Source organism: Diceros bicornis, chromosome 1 (assembly GCF_020826845.1).
Source record: "Diceros bicornis minor isolate mBicDic1 chromosome 1, mDicBic1.mat.cur, whole genome shotgun sequence".
NCBI classification, from domain to species: Eukaryota; Metazoa; Chordata; class Mammalia; order Perissodactyla; family Rhinocerotidae; genus Diceros; species Diceros bicornis.
In genome coordinates, this window is record NC_080740.1 from 66,956,379 (window position 1) to 66,976,113 (window position 19,735).

General features: G+C 43.5%; 1 protein-coding gene across 1 annotated transcript in view; it reads right to left on the reverse strand.

Moving 5' to 3' along the window:
* PDE6A (phosphodiesterase 6A) overlaps positions 1-19,735 on the reverse strand; it is a 67,171-nt gene that overhangs the window by 16,485 nt on the left and 30,951 nt on the right. The window contains exons 8-18 of the mRNA XM_058543869.1: positions 16,402-16,468; positions 15,743-15,790; positions 12,628-12,777; positions 11,912-12,055; positions 9,988-10,053; positions 9,640-9,786; positions 8,581-8,688; positions 6,777-6,886; positions 4,859-4,946; positions 4,563-4,663; positions 3,565-3,672 (exon numbers count right to left, since the gene is read on the reverse strand). Coding sequence (XP_058399852.1) covers positions 3,565-3,672; positions 4,563-4,663; positions 4,859-4,946; positions 6,777-6,886; positions 8,581-8,688; positions 9,640-9,786; positions 9,988-10,053; positions 11,912-12,055; positions 12,628-12,777; positions 15,743-15,790; positions 16,402-16,468 — 1,137 coding nt within the window. The remainder of the gene's footprint in view (positions 1-3,564; positions 3,673-4,562; positions 4,664-4,858; positions 4,947-6,776; positions 6,887-8,580; positions 8,689-9,639; positions 9,787-9,987; positions 10,054-11,911; positions 12,056-12,627; positions 12,778-15,742; positions 15,791-16,401; positions 16,469-19,735) is intronic.

A 19,735-nucleotide genomic window follows, 5' to 3' on the forward strand; every position in this document is an offset into this window, starting at 1 on the left:
AACAAGACAACAAATCCAAAATGGAGTCACTTATGCTAAGCTCCACCACACCGAGTGGAGCTTAAGTCACCACACTGAGACTTAATTACAGTTTCGGCCTCTCCCGAAATGGAATCTTAGACCAGTCCATCAGGAATCACCTGGTTAGCACTAGTGAGGTCATCTGCCTGACAGCCCCATGCTGTCCCCTAAAGGAAAGTGACCTTGCCACAACCAACCCACTTTTTACTAGTATAACTTCCTTGTCCCCCTCGTTTCTGCCTATAAGTCTTTCATTTTGTACAACTCCTCAAAGCCCCTTTCTATCTGATAGATGGGATGCTGCCCGATTCAAGAATTGTTGAATAAAGCCAATAAGATCTTTAAAATTTACTCAGTTGAATTTTGTTTTTTAACGGTACTAATACTTTATTTACTAAGGAAATCAGCTATTTTTCTGTCAGAAATGTGGCAGATATTTTCCTCCAGCTTATCACTTGCATCCTGACTTCGACTGTGCATATCTGTGTGTGTTGTGCAGAAATCCCTAATCTCTTTTTTTTTCTTTCTTTTGGTGTGGAAGATTAGCCCTGAGCTAACATCCGTGCCCATCTTCCTCTACTTTATATGGGATGCCGCCACAGCATGGCTTGACAAGCAGTGCAACAGTGCGTGCCCGGGAACCGAACCTGCGAACCCTGGGCCACAGCAGCAGAGCGCGTACACTTAACTGCTACGCCACCGGGCCGACCCCAGAAATCCCTAGTCTTTATGTAGTCAAATTTATCATTCTGTTTATGACTTTTGAATTTTACGTCACACAAAAAACTCACCTGAAATCATTCTTTTTAATTCTCTCATGCTTGTTTCCTCTCTCCCTTTTTTTGGTTTGTTTTCTCATTATTTTAAAATCCTTGATTCATCTGGAATTTATTTTGCCGTACCCTTGGAATTTCCTGAGTGATAGGAGTGGTTCTTGTTCTTCATAAGAAGCCCCATTTGAGCTTATGCTAATAAGTGATTCAGGGTGGGGTCCTTAGATAGGCTCAGGGTGGGGCTGGTCACTGGAAAGACCAAATGAATGGAGGGCTCTAACTTTTAGCCTCACCCGCTGACCTCTGGGAAAGGGGGTGGGGAAAAGCTGCAGATTCAACTCTATGAAAACTGTTGAACAATGAGATTTGATGAGTTGCTGAGTTGGTGAATGTATCCACTTGCTGGGAGGGTGGTGCACTCAGTTCCACGGGGGCAGACGCTCCTGCGCTCGGGACTCTTCTTATCCTCACCCTATGTACCTCTTCATCTGGCTCTTTTTTGTATCCTTTATAGTATTCTTTTTAATAAACTGGTAAATATAAGTAAATGTTTCTCTGAGTTCTGTAAGCTGCTCTAGCAAATTAATGGAACCCAAGGAGGGGGTCGTGGGAACCTCCAATTTATAGCCAGGTGGCCAGAAGCACAGATAAAAACTTGATTTGACTTGCAAGTGGCGTTTGAAGTGAAGCCAGTCTGCTGGGACTGAGCCTTTAACCTGTGGGATCTAACACTATCTCCAGGTAGATAGTGTCAGAATTGAGTTAAATTTGTAGGACACCCAGTCAGTGTCCCCTGAGAACTGGAGAATTGCTTGGTGGTGTTGGAAAAAACCCATCAGACTACATCATGGTCCCAACACCATTTATGAATGGATCCCTTTCTCCACTGGTATAAAATCCACTTTTACACAAGCATAGTCTTTCAAGTCTGTCCCATTGACCTGTCCTACTCATGCCTAGGAGTGAACTGCCTTAAGTTATGCTGCTCCCTATTATTACTCTTCTATTGCAGAATTTTCTGGCCACTCTTGCATACTTACTTCTCATAAGAATTTTGGAATTGGCTTCCTAATTATCCCAAAAATAAGGTAGATATTTTCCTTGGAATCACCTTAAATGAATAATTAATTAGGGAGAATAGACAACTTTTAATATCAAGTCCCGCTGTCCAAGAACAGGGTGTTCTTCCCATCTGTTCAATTCTCCTGCTGCGCCATTTTGAAACGTCCATGAGGCAGCTCCTGGTCTGCCTGGGAGCAGCTGTAGCCAGAGTGTGCCCCCCTTGTTCAGAGGGAGCAGGTCACACTGCTCCCAGGATCGGGGGACCTTTGTGGAGGCCTGGTTGGACAACTGCAGGGCTGAGGGAAGGACAACTTGCCACTTGCCCCCTTCTTCCCTGAGCCTGTCCCAGGGGTCGCTCCTTTCTCTGTTGCAGGGACTTGCAACATTTGTGACTTAATCAAGCTTCATTTCCATAGAAGCATCTGGGGATAAACAAACAACCTGAAACTTCCTTGGGAACTGGGTCAGGCCTTGTCTCCCCTGACCGTCAACACCCAGGACCCATCACAGGGGAGCCAAGAGACCATTTGGCTTGGGTCACATATTCACAAAAGGCCTCAGATGTACACTTCTCACCCCATCATCAATTGAGGTGAATCATGGAAGCACATTGAAAGAACTGAAAGAATATATTCACCAGAAAACTTAAACTTGAGTCCCCCTACCAGACCTCATGTCATCAAGACACTATAAATTTCATAAAAATCATGTAACTAATTTACGAATAGCACAGCTATATTGCAGGACTTTGCCATATATAAAAGAACACTAAAAAAAATAAAGCCTACATGTTTTGAATGACACATAGCTATCACTTAAATCATAATTGATGTAATGCTCTATGTTTTATCAAAAAAAGGCATATCACTTTACCATCAAAATTCTGAACTTCATGATAGAAATACTTCAAATATTATACTTTTTGTGCACAGAGAAATAAAACAATAATAGATTGTCTTGTATTTTAGTGCTAAAATAGAGATTAAACATATAATTTCTGCAATTCTGTTTTGCATAACTTCATTTTTTTCATATGCCAGAGGCCTCTAAAATGGAAAGTGTCCCACAGCTTTCTTGAGGACAGCAAGGCCTGTCAGTGCAGCTTGTCTTCTTTCTTTATTTTTTATTTTACTTTATTTTTTGTGAGGAAGATCAGCCCTGAGCTAACATCCATGCCAATCCTCCTCTTTTTGCCGAGGAAGACTGGCCCTGGGCTAACATCTGTGCCCATCTTCCTCCACTTTATATGGGACGCCGCCACAGCATGGCCTGACAAGCAGTGCATCAGTGCGCACCCGAGATCCGAACCCCGGGCCACTAGCAGCGGAGCGCGAGCACTTAACGGCTAAGCCACGGGGCCGGCCCCGCAGCTTGTAGTCTTATGACCCTGGGCTTAAGAGGATCAGGGTTTGGGGGCAGCCCGGTGATGTAGTGGTTAAGTTCGTGCACTCCCGCTTCGGTGGCCCAGGGTTCACAGGTTCGGATCCCGGGCGCAGACCCATGTACTGCTGATCAAGTCATGCTGTGGCAGGCGTCCCACATATTAAAAAAAAAAAGGTAGAGGAAGACGGGCACGGATGTTAGCCCAGGGCCAATCTTCCTCAGCAAAAAGAAGGGGATTGGCAACAGATGTTAGCTCAGGGCTAATCTTCCTCACCAAAAAAAAAAAAAAAAAAACGATAAGGGTTTAAGCCCTGTTTCAACTCACATGACAATTTCCTTCCGCGTCTGCTCCAGCATCAAGTACTGTGTCCACTCCTGTTGAGTCTCGTATGTCTTAGACTGATCCACGATCTTCTGGAACATTGTCCTCTTCCTACAAAATGCACCAGTTTGTTAAAGGAGTAAATCTTAGAATAAGGCAACACCTGGCCTTCTAACATTGGCTGTTTCAGACAGAGGCTTATCAAAACAACGTAATTAAAAAAACAAGGCCTGGAAGCGAAGACCTAGGTTCTAACCCAGATTCTGTCAGGGATTTGTTATCTGATCTTAGCAAATCCCTTGGATCTCAGTTTCCCATCTGTATAAGGGAGATAATAATATCTAACTTGCGGAGTTGTAGTAAGAATTAATTTTTTGTAGCATGAGTGTTGTGCCTGGCACACAGTACATATTAAATCAATTGGCACTATGAAATTTGTTATTATTATAATCATTGTTATTCTTTTTTGTGTGTGTGAGGAAGATCAGACCTGAGCTAACATCTGATGCCAATCCTCCTCTTTTTTATTTTCTGTGTGGAAGATCGGCCCTGAGCTAACATCTGCCAATCCTCCTCTTTTTGCTGAGGAAGACTGGCCCTGGGCTAACATCCATGCCCATCTTCCTCCACTTTATATGGGACGCCGCCACAGCATGGTTTGACAAGCAGTGCGTCAGTGCATGCCCGGGATCCGAACCAGCGAACCCCCGGGCCATCGCAGCGGAGCACGCGCACTTAACCACTTGTGCCACCGGGCCGGCCCCCAGTCCTCCTCTTTTTGCTGAGGAAGACTGGCCCTGAGCTAACATCTGTGCCCATCTTCCTCTACTTTATATGGGACGCCGCCACAGCATGGCTTGACAAGCAGTGTGTCGGTGCGCGCCCGGGATCCGAACCCGAGCCGCCAGCAGCGGAGAGCACATGCTTAACCGCTACGCCACGGGGCCGGCCCCGGTTATGGTATTGTTATTGTTATTCTTAAAATGAAAAGAAATACCAACTTGAAATACAGGGCAAGGTCTGTGGCAATGATCGCTATGTCCATCATGTGGATTGCATGCTCGTGCTGCCTGCGATTGAGGTTTTGAAATATATTCAGGCTCTAAAGAGAAAATCACAGGAGAAATGTGAGAAGTGATGCTGGCAGTAAAGTCACCCAACTACCGATGGTCACCCTAGATGATGAAAGAGGCAGCCCAGGCCAGTGGGAAGAGCACTGCTGGCCACACTCAGGCTTTTGGTGAGATGGGGACTCCTCTGCAGGCCCCAAAGCCAGGGCAAAAGGCCCTCATCCTACCTCATCTCTCAGCAATGTTTTGCCAAACTCCAAGTGGTGTCTTTCCAAGATAGAGGACCCATGGAGCTTGGCCAGAGGGTTCTGGGATCTGAATGGGAGAGAAAGAGAGAATCAACATGGAATGGTGGAGATAGAGGTTAACGATATCATGCAGTCCTGCCACCTCCTAATTCTGCAGGTAGAGAGGCAGAAGTCCAGGAATGAGAAGGAACTTGTCACACAGTGAGACAGTGGGAAATAGGACCAGACATCAGGTCTCCTGACTCTTGGGCTTTAGTTTTCTCCACCACTGATTCTGAGCCTCTTTGGAGTCATGGACTCTTGAGAGAGTCTGTTGAATAGTGTGGACCCTTATCCCCAGAAAAAGGCACAAACACACACAATGTCACATGCAATTTTAGTAATTTATGGATCCATGATTTATGGGAATTTATGGATGTAGGCATCTGTGGACATTGACTCTAGGCCATACTTTGAAGATTACCAAGCTCCAGATCATCCACATCTGAGTCTTGAGGGATGCTGTTGAACTCCCACAAGCAGATTGTTTGTTCATGTCTTTCTTCAATAACTAGTCTTTGAGCACCTACTATGTGCTGAGCACTGAGCTCAGAACATAGCTTCCCACAAGGTAAAATGTAGACACAATCTCTAGCCTTGGAGCAGTGGGCAAGGATCAAGAAGATGCAGAGAAGCATGTTCTAGCGCTTGTCAATGACTCACAGGCTGTGGGCCCTAGGCAGAGCCTCAGTCTCCTCATCTATAATATGGGTGTAACACTGGTCCTTGCTCTGCCCAGCAAGTGAAATGATCCCCAGGGTCCACTGACACCATGGTTCAAGGACTGTTCTTCAGAGGCTGTCTGGAATATAAGCTCTGTGAGGACAGGGACTATGTCTGCTTTGCCTACCATGGTACCTCCTGTGCCTAGCACAGGGCCTCCCACACTCCTATTAGGAGCGTTATCAATACAAGGTGAATGAAATTATCAGTTACTAACATCTTGGCTTAAATTAGTTCAGCAGGTAGGAAGGGAAGGAGGAGAGTGAGAGAGTTTAATATATTAGTTTTCTATGGCTGCTGCAACAAATTATCACAAACTTAATGGCTCAAAACAATAGAGATTTATTATCTTACAGGTCTGGAGGTCAGAAGTCTAAAATGGGTCTACAGTGCTGCTTTCCTTCTGGAAGCTTTAGGGGAGAATCTGTTTCCTTGCCTTTTCTAGCTTCCAGGGGCACCTATATTCCTTGGCTTGTGGCCCATCCATCATCTTCACAAGCTAGCAGTGTAGAATCTTCTCTCCTCTCTGACCTCCTGCCTCCCTTATATAAGGATCCTTCTGATTACGTGGGGCTCACTTAGATAATCCAGGATAATCCCTATATTTAAAGATCCTTAACTCAATCACATCTTCGAAGTCCCTTTTTTTGTGTGTGTGTGAGGAAGATCAGCCCTGAGCTAACATCCGATGCCAATCCTCCTCTTTTTGCTGAGGAAGACTGGCCCTGAGCTAACATTCATGCCCATCTTCCTCTACTTTATATGGGACGCCGTCACAGCATGGCCTGACAAGCAGTGCGTCGGTGCGTGCCCGGGATCCGAAACTGGGAACCCTGGGCCGCCGAAGCGGAGCGCCCGCACTTAACCGCTGCAGCACGGGGCCGGTCCCGTCGAAGTCCCTTTTGAATGTAAGGCAACATGTTCCTAGGCTCTGGTCATTGGGGTATGGGCATATTTGGGGGTCATTGTTCTGTCTATCATGGGAGTTTACCCAGACCCAAAGTGCTGGAGGAAGTGGGAAGCTGTGGACAAAGGGACTTCCTCCGGCTTGTGAGCCCGTCTGGGAGCCATTCACATCTGGGTAATGAATTCCAGGGGAGGGAGGTAAGAAGAGGGCCGGTAAGGGCGGACTTACTTCATCTGGTAAAGGTTGTTGGTGCCTCTGTGGTCAATGTCATGGCAGAAGGCAGCGGTGACCATGGCCAACGACTCCAGATCCGTGAAGTATCGCTTCAGCTTTCCCGTCTGGAAGGGCAATCAGAGATGCCACTCATTCCTTTCTTGTGGGGGTTGGAAACAGAGCTGAGAGAGCAGGTGTGAGGAGGAAGTCCTGGAGCTTGGAAACGTGGATCTGATCTTGGCTCTACCCCGGTGCCATCAGGTGACCAGATGTTTGCCTGGGGGGTGGGGGGGTTTCTGGGATGCGGAACTTTCCATGCTAGAACTGGGACAGCCCCAGGCAACCGGTGATGGTTGGTCACCCTATCCTGAGTGACCTTAACTGGTGCCATCTCCCTCTGGCCTCAGTATCCCAGTCTACACACTAGAGGTGGAGGGCACTGGACTAAATGATTGTTGAGAAACTTGCACCTTGCATCCTAAAACTTGTCAGGTTTTAGGATTTGGAGGGTTCTTGAAAATGGCTAGACTGGTCAAGCAGACTTCCAAACCTGATCTACTGGTTTAAGCACACACAGCCCAGAAGAATCCTTCCCTAAGCCTCCTTCAAACACTTAACTCCTTGTTTATGCCGGGTGTTGGAGTAAAGGATGAAAAAGAGCCCTGGAGAGGTGATGCTGACTCTGTGACTCTAAGAAAAAATCAAGTCTAAGTGGTGTCATTGTCATCTTCTATAATACCCTGGCCAGAATTCTTGCCTCCAGGCGCTAGTACCTGCTCTGGGCTGATAGTTCCAGCCACAGGGAAAGAAATGAGCATGAGGAGGCTGGGCAGGGGCGGAGATCTAGATCATACTCTAGATGGGAAAACTCTTTTAAATGAAATATAAAGGACACCAAACTCTCTAAGCCAAAATACTGACACAAATACACATAGGTATGTCCATCCAAGGACACTGTAGCACTGTTTGTAAGAGCAAAAGATAGAAAAGAACCCCCATGTCCAACAATAGGGGGCTGGGTAAAGAAATTATGGTATATTTAGACAATACAGAATACTATGCAGCCATAAAATTACATCATGGATAACAAGCCTTGAAAACATTATGCTAAGTGAAATAATACAAAAGGACAGACATTGTATGATTCTACTTACGTGAGGTACCTAGAATAGTCAAATTCATGGAGACAGAAAGCAGACGAGTGATCACCGGGGGCTGGGGGGTAGGGGAAATGGGGAGTTGTTGTTTAAATGGGAACAGAGTTTCTGTTTGGGAAGATGAAAAAATTCTAGAGATGGACAGTGGTGATGGTTGTCCAACATTGTAAACATTCTTAATTCCACTGACCTGTACACCTAAAAATGGTTAAAATGGTAAATTTTATGTTATGTATATTTTACCACAATAAAAAAATGTATATATATGTAAAGAATGTGATTGATATATTTATATATTTTCCAGTGAAAATAACATATTACAGAATAATATGATTCCATTGGTCATAAACAAAATAAACTGTGTATGTGTGTGTGTGTGTACAAATATGTCTCATGCCTCTGGAAGAAAATGTGGAAGGAGTTGTGCCATGATTATCTCCAAATAACCTGACTGGGGTTGGGGTAGACTGCAGCTTTCTTTCACTTTTTATTTTATACACTTCTCTCTTCTTGGAATTCTTTTATGCTAAGCATGTGCTCCTTTTGCATAATTTTAAAAAGCAATAAATAGGAAGAGAAGAGCAATGCTGCTCTGCCGTGTGGAGCTGTACGAGGTTATCCAGCATGGAGAGCCCCAGCCCCCGCGGGCCCGCCGGCCTTACCACCAGCAAGGAGAACATGGTCTGCCCCACGTTGAAGCCGTGCCTCCAGTTGTGGTAGGTGATCCTGCGGTAGCCCTTACTCAGGGAATACATGAACCGCACCAGGGCCTGCAAACACATGCACATCCGTGAGCCAGCACGCTCCTTGCCAGGGGCCGGGGCCCTGCCTCCTGAGGGAGGTCCTCCAACCCCGACCCTGGACCAGAAGGCGGGAACTAGCAATAGATGCAATAATACTGTGAAGGCACTTTGCAAACTGCTAAATACTATGAAAATGGACGTGGTCATGAAACCAGATAGACGTGAGTGATTCCTCTTAATCCACCAATTGAGCTTCATCAGCGATTCCCAAACTGTGCCCCAGAGAGCTACTGTCCTGGGGGAAGCTAACAGGAGCTTCATAGGGGAGGAAAACAAAAGGAGTCTTTAAATCAGTGGTTCTGTAACTGGAGTGTGCATCAGAATCACCCGGAGGGTTTGTTCCAATACAGTTTCTGATTCATTAGAGCTTAAAGAGAGACAGAGCTTGAGCACGTGTGAGCAAGAGAGAATTTGCATTTCTGATCCATTCTCAGGTGGTGCTGATGTGGTTTGGGGTAACACTTGAAGAACCACTGCTTTAATCAAACAAGTCTGGGAAATTCTGCCCACGTTACACCCCCCACCCCCACCTTCTCTGCCCATCCCCCATCCCTCTAGATTCACAGCACACCATAAGGAATCCCGCAGGGAACAAGTCTTGTTTAAATGGATTTAACCCACATTTCCCACCCTGTTGGACTATAGGACTGTTTTTTGAATCCCATTTACTCACAGATTTCAGAACTCAGGGCCTCAGAACCCACCTCCTGAAGCCAATGCATCCGAAACACCACAGTTCAAAGGAACCATGAGTCTCTTTTCTGAGAAATGACTCATTGGTGCACATGACTAATGCTTTAAATCCTAAAAGCCAGGGGTACACTTTTTTTAAGGCAGTTTACCAGTTGAGTTTAAAAAGGAAAAAAAAGGCAAGCAAATAAGAAAAAGGGAAGTTAAAGAGGTTTGTTTTGGCCTTACCTCCTGGGGAATGTGAAATTTGTCCACCACTTTGAGCTCATAATACATCTGTATCCCACATTTCACCAGCTCCAGTTCCGTCAGGGGCAAATCACTGAAGTGGAATTTATTAATTTCGTATTTCTCTGCATCTGGCAGCTCTCCTTGCTGTGTAAGGACCGGAGTCAAGTGATTAGGGCACATGAGATGTTCCCAGGTCTGTCCCTTTCTCCCCACAGCCCTGTCCCATCCTGGGTCTGCTGGGAGGATCAGAGCAGAGTGACAAGGGTCGTGCTTTGCAGAGAGACCCCTGCGCACTCCCTGTGTGCTTGTTACATGTCAGGGCCAGTGCTACCCTGCCCCGCTCACCAGGATCTCGGCCAGTTCCTCTTCCTCGCATTCCCACGGCTCCTTCCCATACACCTCTCTGGTTTTCTGCCAGGGCCCAAAATAGCAGAGGAAAAAAACATATATTACCACATCTAAGGTCTAAATATGCCTCCACATTCCCATTTTTCTACTTCCTCCGGTCCTGGCAACAGAACCAACTCAGAGAGGCTGCCTTCAACCTTCACTGAGGACCAGATTCCAAAGTCGTGAACTTCAGAGGTGGAGACGGGCATGTAAATTTGAGCTCTGCCACTTACTAGCGGTGTCATGCAATGCCTTTGATCCCCCATTTCTTCATCTGTAAAATGGAGATTAATCAAAATACCTACCTGGTGAATTAGAATTAGATCGTGCTAATTTAATTTAATTGTAAAAAGTCATTTTTAGAATACGTGCACAACTACATTAAATAATGCCTCTAAATCACTTAGTGCAGTGCTCGCACATAGTAAGCACTAGAATTAATGTTGTTGTTGATATTTTTATTTTTAGTGTTATTATTACAGACTGGGAGTCAGTAGGCCTTGCTCATGGTCCTGGCTCTTCCTCACACTTACTGTGTGACTTGAGGCAAGTTCCTTCCCTCCCTGGACCTAATTCCCCATGTACCAGAGGAGGGGAGAATCTGGACCCAGTTACTTGTTTCTGATTTCTTGACCCAGGGCACGATCTATTAACTTTTATGTGGTTCACTGAGGCTATGCCTCCGTAGGTCCACATGTCCATCATTTGGTTGAAATTATGGACGGAGACAAGCAAACCATGAGTCAATTCATCCAAACTGGAGGTTTTCTCCTTTGAATTTATCAGTTATTGGGATGAAATGTTAAATTTGTTGTGATATCTTTCCAGCTTAAGAAATGGCCTCTGAAAACTTTGTGTGTTGTTTCAACTTGTGAGGTCTATAAACCAAGGTCTTGAGAGCTCAGCTGAGCAACATATCCAAGGCGATTTGGCTAACTCAATTTGCTTCTAAAATCTCTGTCTCTTTGAGACTAAAATCCCAGGAATGATGAATTACTGATTCTCACATATATTTGAAAGCACCTCATCCAATTTCCCACCCCAGGTAAGACTTTTCTGTATAGCATCTCTGATATATGCTCATCCAGGCTTTGCTTGGATACCTCTCATGATGGGGTGCTCACTACCTCATAAGGCAGCCCTTTCATAGACGTGGTAGAGAATTTGCTCATTATCCTCATAAAGCTTAAGTGAGACCTATTTAATGAGCTGGGTGATTTGGGGACAAGTTTCTTCCCCTTTCTTGACCTAAGTTGCTTTATTTCTGTAATGGGGATAGAAATCCTTATCCTGCCCACCCTACTGGGCTATTGTAAGCATCAAACAAGATTATAATGTGCGATTGCCTTATAAAGTGATGAAATTATGTGAGGGCTCTACTAACATCTAATTCCCTCTCAACTATTTCTTTGCTCAGAAAGATTGGCTTTTCTAAGTGAGCTGACCCCATGGAGGCAGACTCTGAGAAAGTGACCATTGTCCATGGGTCTGTCAGATAGAGCTTCCTCTCGGAGAAGGGGCTGTGGTTGGATGACTCCATCTCAAGCACCAAGTCAGCCCTGAGCACAGTGAAAAATGGAGTTTCCAGAGCTGTTAAGCCAAGGTCTGGCCCCAGGACTGAGGTGTCCCTGCAAGGGACAGCTGCCCCCAGGCCACACAGAGCAGCCATTACGTATGACTCTCTGGCATCTGTAGGTCATCCATTCATCCATTCAACTTGAGGCCCTGCAGCATCCCTGTGTGAGGTAGCAGGGACAGAGCATCGAGCAAGCCCAGCCCAGTCTCTGCCCTCATGGAGCTTTAAGTCTCACCTCACTCTGGCCACATCTCCAAGGGGCAGTCTCTGCCAGAGTAGAAACAAGAAAAGAACTTTACCCACCAGGATTTTCTGGATTTCCTCGTTGTCACACTTCACATGATATTTTACCATGTCCTGGAAAATATCCTTCCTGTTCTCAAGTTTGTTCATGGACTCATAGGTGTCAGGATTTAAGACGGACCAGCCCAGGAATTGAGTCAAAGACTGAAAAAAAAAGAAAGGAAGAGTTAGAGGCAGAACATCTGGGTTTGATCCTGCCTCTGTAACTTAGGGCAAGCCTCCATTTTCTCAGCTGTAAAATGGGTTTGATTAGCTGTGTGCTGCCCTCCTCAGAGATGTTGCGAGGATAAGATAAAATAACCGATGGGAATGTGCTTTAAACAAAGCATTGACACAGAGAAAGCATCATTCTTATGCGTAGTATCTTCACAAAAAGGGAATATGTTATGGGTATGTGGGGACAGGGGGTAAGTGGGAACTGTCTATACTTTCTGCTCAATTTTGCTGTGACCCTAAAGCTGCTCTAAAAGGTAAAGTTCATGAATTAATTTTTCAGAGGCAACGTGGATTTCTCTGACAACATGTGGAAGTGCAGAAGTGAGAAGGAAGAAAGTGGACGTTGAAGCTGGGTCAGGATAGCGGCTACAAGGTGAGCTCCCCATCCCTCCCAGGGTAGGAACAGCACACCAGGGGCCCCACACACAGCTCTGGAAGCCAAGCTCGGCTGCAAGCTAGCTCTGAATCCCAACCACAAAAGGCCTCCTCGAAAACCATACCTCCATGAGGGTCTCATCCATTTCATCAAAGGGTTTCCCATCTTTGCGATTGTAAAATGTGGCCACCCCAACAATTTCTTCCTTCTTGTTCACAATTGGCATAGAAAGGACATTTTTAATCATCCATCCAGATTCATCCAGAGGCTCTTTCTACAAGAGAAGAGCCAGAGTCGTTTTCCTTGGGTACCAGGCTGCAGAGGCAGCTGCATCGTGACCCTGATTGGCTGAGGGGGTGGCAAGAGGATAGACCTTGTGGGATTTCGCATGGTTTTATTCACCAAACAAACACCAGGAGCAGAAAGTCCATCTGGTGGGAGCTCCCTAAGCCAGATAGCCATATTATCTTCATCCCCAAGATGTCAGGCCGTTATGTGCCAGGCAGTGCATTTGCTATGTGCTGGGGAGATAATGATGCGTGCAAACAGTCTAGGAAAGTGGTGTTTCCCTTTCAGATATAGGAGCTAACCATAGGGGACTGGCTTAAAAGGGGCATGTTGGTGATTCTCATGACTTGGAACTAATCAACTAGATATAATCTATACCGTTTTCCTCTTGGCCTGATTTTCTTTGTTACTTTTGGCATGTCATTTTAGCTCCGTGGGCCTCAATTTTCTCATCTACAGATGGGGACAGTAGTAAAAGTATGTGCCTTGTGGAACAAATAAGAAAATAGAGGTGAAATTTCTTGGTCAATCATAAGGTGCCTTTTGTGAGTCATCTCTCATCTGTCTGAGACTCACTTCCCTCATTTATAAAATGGGAATAACTGAACTAGATAATTTCTAGACTCTTTTTCCATTGATTCATCAAACATGTATCAAACATTTTACAACGTACAAGAAACTGATCTAGATGCTAGGGAAACCAAGGCAAATAAGGCACAGATATTGTCCTCAGGCTGCCGACAATCTGGAAGGTCAACGAGCCATTATACTGCATATGGGAAGTTCTCTAAGGTACTGTGGGAGCCAGAGAAGAGAATGAAGTCAAGGAAGGCTTCCTGGAGTTGGAGTCTTCTGGTTCGAAAGCTTCAAGACTCTTAAGGTGGTGAGATGATAACTGTTATTATTTAAGTAACGCCGGAATTCAGCACCTGGTGGGAGAGTGTCTCCGGAGGAATGAAGAACACAGCCCGAGGAGCACAGGGCTGTCGGTCAGGAAATGAGCTCAAGGCCTGCCTTTCCCCCAACTGTCTACCTCACCTTCAGGGAATCCCTTCCCTCTAAAGACCATGATAGGGAGACAGATTTTATGAAAGAGAAGTGGAGAAGCATTGAAAATTTTTAAGCAGGGAAGTTCCTTGATGCAACCTATGTTTTAAAAAAGTGACTCAGGCTACTTTGTGGAAGATGAGTTGGAGGGGGAAGGAGTATGTAAAAACAAGATCAGATTTGATTTACTAATGTGTGTAAACTGAAATTAATTGGATGACACGGGTAAAGACCACGTTCTGTTGTGGTTATAATAAGGTTAGCAACTCTCAGCAACAATTTGGGCTTGTCACATTGATATGGTCAACATCACAACACAAGATGTCACGTTGATATGGTCAACATCACAACACAAGATGTCACATTGATATGGTCAACAGCACAACACAAGATGTCACATTGATATGGTCAATGTCACAGCACAAGATGTCACATTGATATGGTCAACGTCACAACACAAGATGTCACATTGATATGGTCAAAATCACAGCACAAGATGTTACGTTGATACGGTCAACAGCACAAGATGTCACATTGATATGATCAACAGCACAACACAAGATGCCACATTGATATGGTCAATATCACAACACAAGATGTCACACTGATATGGTCAATGTCACAACACAAGATGTCACATTGACATGGTCAACGTCACAACACAAGATGTCACATTGATGCGGTCAACGTCACAAAACAAGATGTCACATTGATATGGTCAAAATCACAGTACAAGATGTCACATTGATATGGTTCACATCACAACACAAGATGTACAATTTTAACATTAGAAGTATATTCTCTTTAAGCTTTTTCGTAATGTTCTTCAAGGAGTAAAAAAATAATATACTGATTTTCCTGAATCGTTTTTATTTCCTTCTTAACTATTTCCTGATTGCAAATGATTTGTTTTTCTTATGCCTAGCATGCTAAACTCAACAAATATTGACACGGCATCTAGAGCTGAAGATGTCAAGAAAGCTTGGACCAAAGGAAGCCAATATTTTGCTAAGATGAATTAGTCAAAAGGACAAGGAAGAATAATAAAAGATGAAGTCGGGGAAATATAGTAAGAGAGACAAATTCCCTGGCATGAGCTTGCAGGCCTTCCGTGACCCGGCCTCTGGCTGTCTCTCCAGAATCTCCTCCTGCCACTCTCTCCCTCAATCTCTCACTCAGATTCATTGGTCCACTCTAGTTCCTTCCAACAAGTCCTCTCTTTCCTGTAGTCTTCTCTCCTTTCTTTGCTGCCCAAACAAAATTTCCTCAGGGACACATTCCTTGATTCCTCCTGGATTAAGTCAGGCCCCCTGAGAGACTCCCTCCTCTATCCCTCTGCCCTTCTGCTCCCCGGGCTCTCCACATGCTTCTCTCTCCATGTGATCATGAGCTCCCTGGAGACAAAGGCCATGCATGTCCACCATTGTAGCCGGTGTAGCATTGTGCTAATGCCTGGCACAGAGGAAGCCCTTCACAAACATTTGTAAAAAAGACAGACAAAATCAAATGGAATACCAAAAAATATTCCATGAAAATCCCAAGGAGACAGAAATGATATTGACCCAAGGGAAATAGAATAAAACTTAATAAAAGTTTCATAGCATTTGAGGTTGTCATTGAAGGGCAGAGAGGATTTGGGCAGAAGATGCTGGTTGGAGAGAGAACAGCATAAGCAAACGTCCTCAGGCCGGAAAGCAAGGGGTATGAACATTAAAATTGAATGGGACCTTGAAAATTACCAAATTAACTCCCTCCGCACTTCCATGGGCACATGACTTTTTCCATTTATGTTTTCACTCTGTTGAGACTGCTTCTCAATAAAGTAGGTCGATTCTAATGTATTCTAATCCTCTTTGGGGTGAAAAAAATCATATGACTAAGACAGCAAATAAAAAATGACTCACCTGGAATGCAAAAAAGTCCTCCGCAGGAGCATTCATGATGTTGCAAATCTGACAGCCGTGAAGAGGAATAATGGTGTTGTGATTAGACTTATGCCTGGCACATAGAAAATGCTCGATAAACACCTGCTATATAAGCAGCATTGTGTAGTGTGTGCCTGGGGAAGGATACGGGGTGACCAGGCTCAAACATGGGGATGATGTGGTGCTAACAGACATGACCCTTCTCTCTGGGGCAGGGGATGCTGTTACTCCACCCACTTGAGCTCTGCTGTACATGGTATGACTGGAAATGTGGCAGGGATGGGGGGTTGGGTGTGGCAAGTAAGTCTCTGGTAGGAGAGGATGGGACTTAGTCTGTGGTGGGTCTGGAAGACCAGCCAGTCATGACTTTGTCCCCAACATATGTGTAAGTATCTTTACTTGTCAGTGAGACTATGCACCTTTCCATCTAAGGATTATTTCTCTGTGCATTTCATATTTCCTCAAATGTCAATTTTCTGTTCATATCCTTGGACCAACTGTCAAGTGAATTGAGAAACGAGAGAATCAGGCTTTTAGAGATCCACACTTCCCATTGTTTTTTCCACTCTCTTGATCTGAAATCTTTTCACTCTTCCATATGATTCAACACTTTCCCCCTTCAAGGTTCTATCACTTACCAGGCCATTTTGGGCAACATAAGTGGGGAGACCACTTACTAACGCCCAGTGGTCAGGAGGTGGATTCCTGTAAATGCCAAAGACAAATGGTAACTTTTGCTGTAGGGACAGTTGGACTAAAAACTTGAATCTGGGTCTTTGCCCTCCCTCTGCTCTCTGGTGGCTCCCAGCACCCGCTTCCATTCACTATACCTGAACAAGCCCCAATTTTGGTTAAGCATCTTAACATCCAAATTTAGACACCGAGGAAAGAGTAATAAATACATTTTATTGATTGCACACTGAGTTTGTACATCCAAGAAAAGAGATAACATTCATACAACAGATTATTACTGGCTGCTGAGCAAAAACGGATGCCACCATTTTCCTCCATTAGTACTTACGTAGAGAGAGTTAACTTAATGCTATATAGAGAGTGGGAAAACTCATCTAGGGTGAGCTCTTACCTCATACCGAGCACTGAGCTAGGTGCTTTACATACTTATTTCTCCCTCACAACAACATTACAATTTTTGGTATTACTATTTTTACTTGTTTATTGTGAGAAAAAATATGCACGTGGGAAAAGCATTAAAAACTTCATCAATCATTGGAAAGTGAACACCTATGAAACCACATCCATGTAAAGAACAACCTTGTCGGCACCTTGGAAGCCTCTGACCTGCCCCTCCCACTCCCACCCTTCTCCCTAACCCCAAAGGTAACCATTGTTCTGACATTATGACAGTCACATTCTTGATTTTCTGTAGAGTTCGACCACCTAAGTATGCTTTCCTGTACCCTCTAGTTTAGTTTTGCTTGTTTTTCAACTTCATTTAGGTGGGATCATACAATGTATACGATTTGGTTTGACTTTTTTACGTTGCTGCAATTCATTCGTTTTATTGACTTACAGTTTTCCTTTGTAAGACTGTAGCACAATATACGCATTCAACTGTTGATGGACAGTCCCCTCAATTTGGGGCTAATATAAACATTGCTGCTATGAACATTTTGATGTATGTACGCTCTCAGTTCTATATGGTATATACCTAGGAGTAGAAATACTGGATCGTAAGATGTGCATATCTTCAATTTTACTAGATAAGACCAAACTGTTTTCTATAGCGGTTGTACCAATTTACACTCCCATCAGTGGTATATGAGGGTTTCCTTTGCTCCACGTCTCTGTCAGTACTTACTATTTTCAGATATTTTTAAAAATTCTCTTTAGATTAAGCAAGTTCTCCTCTATGGAGATAATTATGTCGTGTTTCTCTTACTGTGGCAAATTGTATTGATTGATTTTTCTGACGTTAAGCCAACCCTGGATTCCTGGAATAAACTCAGTTGGGTCATGATGTATAATCCTTTTTAGTTATTATTTGCTAATATTTTATTTAGGATATTTGCATCTACGTTCACAAGTGAGCTTGATCTGAATTTTTCTTTTTCATACAGTCCTTCTTGGGTTTTGATATGAAGTTTATACTAGCCACTTCTTTCTCTATTCTCTTGGATAATTTGTATGAGAACTGCAATTTTCCTTCCTTAACTATTTAGTAGAACTCACCCCTGAAGGCATCTGGGCCTGGAGTGTCTTTGTGGGAAGATTTGATTTATTTTATTGCTATAAGACTATTAACGGTTTTCTATTTCTTCTTGATTTGTATTTAGTAGGTTTTATTTTTCTAGGAATTTGCCCATTTCATCTAGATTTAAAATATTTTTGGCATAATATCCTCTTATCTTTAATGTCTGTGTCATTGCAGTTATCCCCCCTTTTCATTCCTGATACAACTCATTTGATTTTCTTTCATTTTTCTTGCTCAGTCTTACCAGAAATTCGTCAATTTTATTAATCTGTTCAAAGAACCGACTTTTGGCATTTGTTCATCATTTATCTTTTTCTATTTCATTAGTTTCTAGGCTTATCTTTATTATTTTCTTTGGGTTTATTTTTCTGTTTCTTTGCTGTTAATTTCTTGAGATGATGTGATGGATAGCTTCTGTCTGCCCCTCCAGGTCCACTCTCCAACCTGCTCCTCCCTGTCCCAGGAGGCCAATCTGTATGGACTACATCTACAGGGCTCCTGGCCTTCTAGCTTTCTGGTTGACTTTGGCCCAGTGGGGAGACCTGGCCAAAGACTAGAGGAAAGTACAACAGTGAAGTCAGGTTATTTATTTCCCTGGGCCCTCCCTGGCAAAGTTGCTTGGGGCTTGCTCTGTTCCTTGACTGAAGGGCAATGCTTCTCTCCAGGTGGCCTGCTCTACATGACTGTTTCTCCTTCCAAGTTCTAGAAAACTCCCTCTGGGCCCAGGAGTGGTTACAACAACATGACTACCAGCACATTCTCTTGTGGTTTCCTTCACGCCACCCACACCTCTGTAATTTGTCCCTTTGTAAATAAACCCCCCTTGAATTATCCTAATTTGAATGTGGATTATCTGTTGGGGCTCTGACCGACACAGGTGGGTACATAGTTCATTACTTTTTCATCTTTTATTCTTTTCTAAAGGGTATATTTAAGGCTGTAAATTTCACCTTAAGCATGATTTCACTGTATCACATAGGTTTTGATATGTAGTATTTTCATTATTTTTCAGTTCAGAATATATTCTAATTTCTATTGAGGTATTATTTTACCCATGGGTTATTTAGAAGCTTATTCCTTTTTTTGAGAAGAGTATTTCCTAGTTTTCAAGCATATGAAGATTTTTCTAATTAGCTTTTTGTTATTGGTTTCTAGCATATTTTCATTATGCCCAGAGGACATTCTTTATATAATTTCAATCTTTTGAAATGTATTGAGGTTTGCTTTGTGGACCATTATATCAACAATTATTGTAAATGTCACATGTATGCTTGAAAAGACTGAAAATTCCAGGGTTTTGGGGATGGGGTGCTGTGTTCTGTATATATCCATTAGATTAAGTTTGTTAATTGTGTTATTCAAACATTCTATATTGTTTGTTTTAGTGTGCTCTATCAATTAGCAAACATGGATTTGACTAGATATTCTTATATTTCTGTCAGTTTTTGCTCTTTTTTTGAGGTCAAGTGTATGCAAATTTAGAATTGTAATTCCTGTAATATTAAGGTGCATTGACCCCTTTAATCATTAAAACGTGACTATCTTTATCTCTACAAGTGCACTTTGACATAACGTCTATTTATATCCGACATTAACATGGTTACATCAGTTTCCTTTTGATTAGCATTTGCATGGTATATCTTTTTTTTCATTCTTTTACTTTCAACCTCTCTGTATTCTTATCCTTTAAACACTTCTCTTGTAAACAGGGATACACAGAATTTCTTCATATCTAGGAATACATCAGTTCTTTGAAGAAC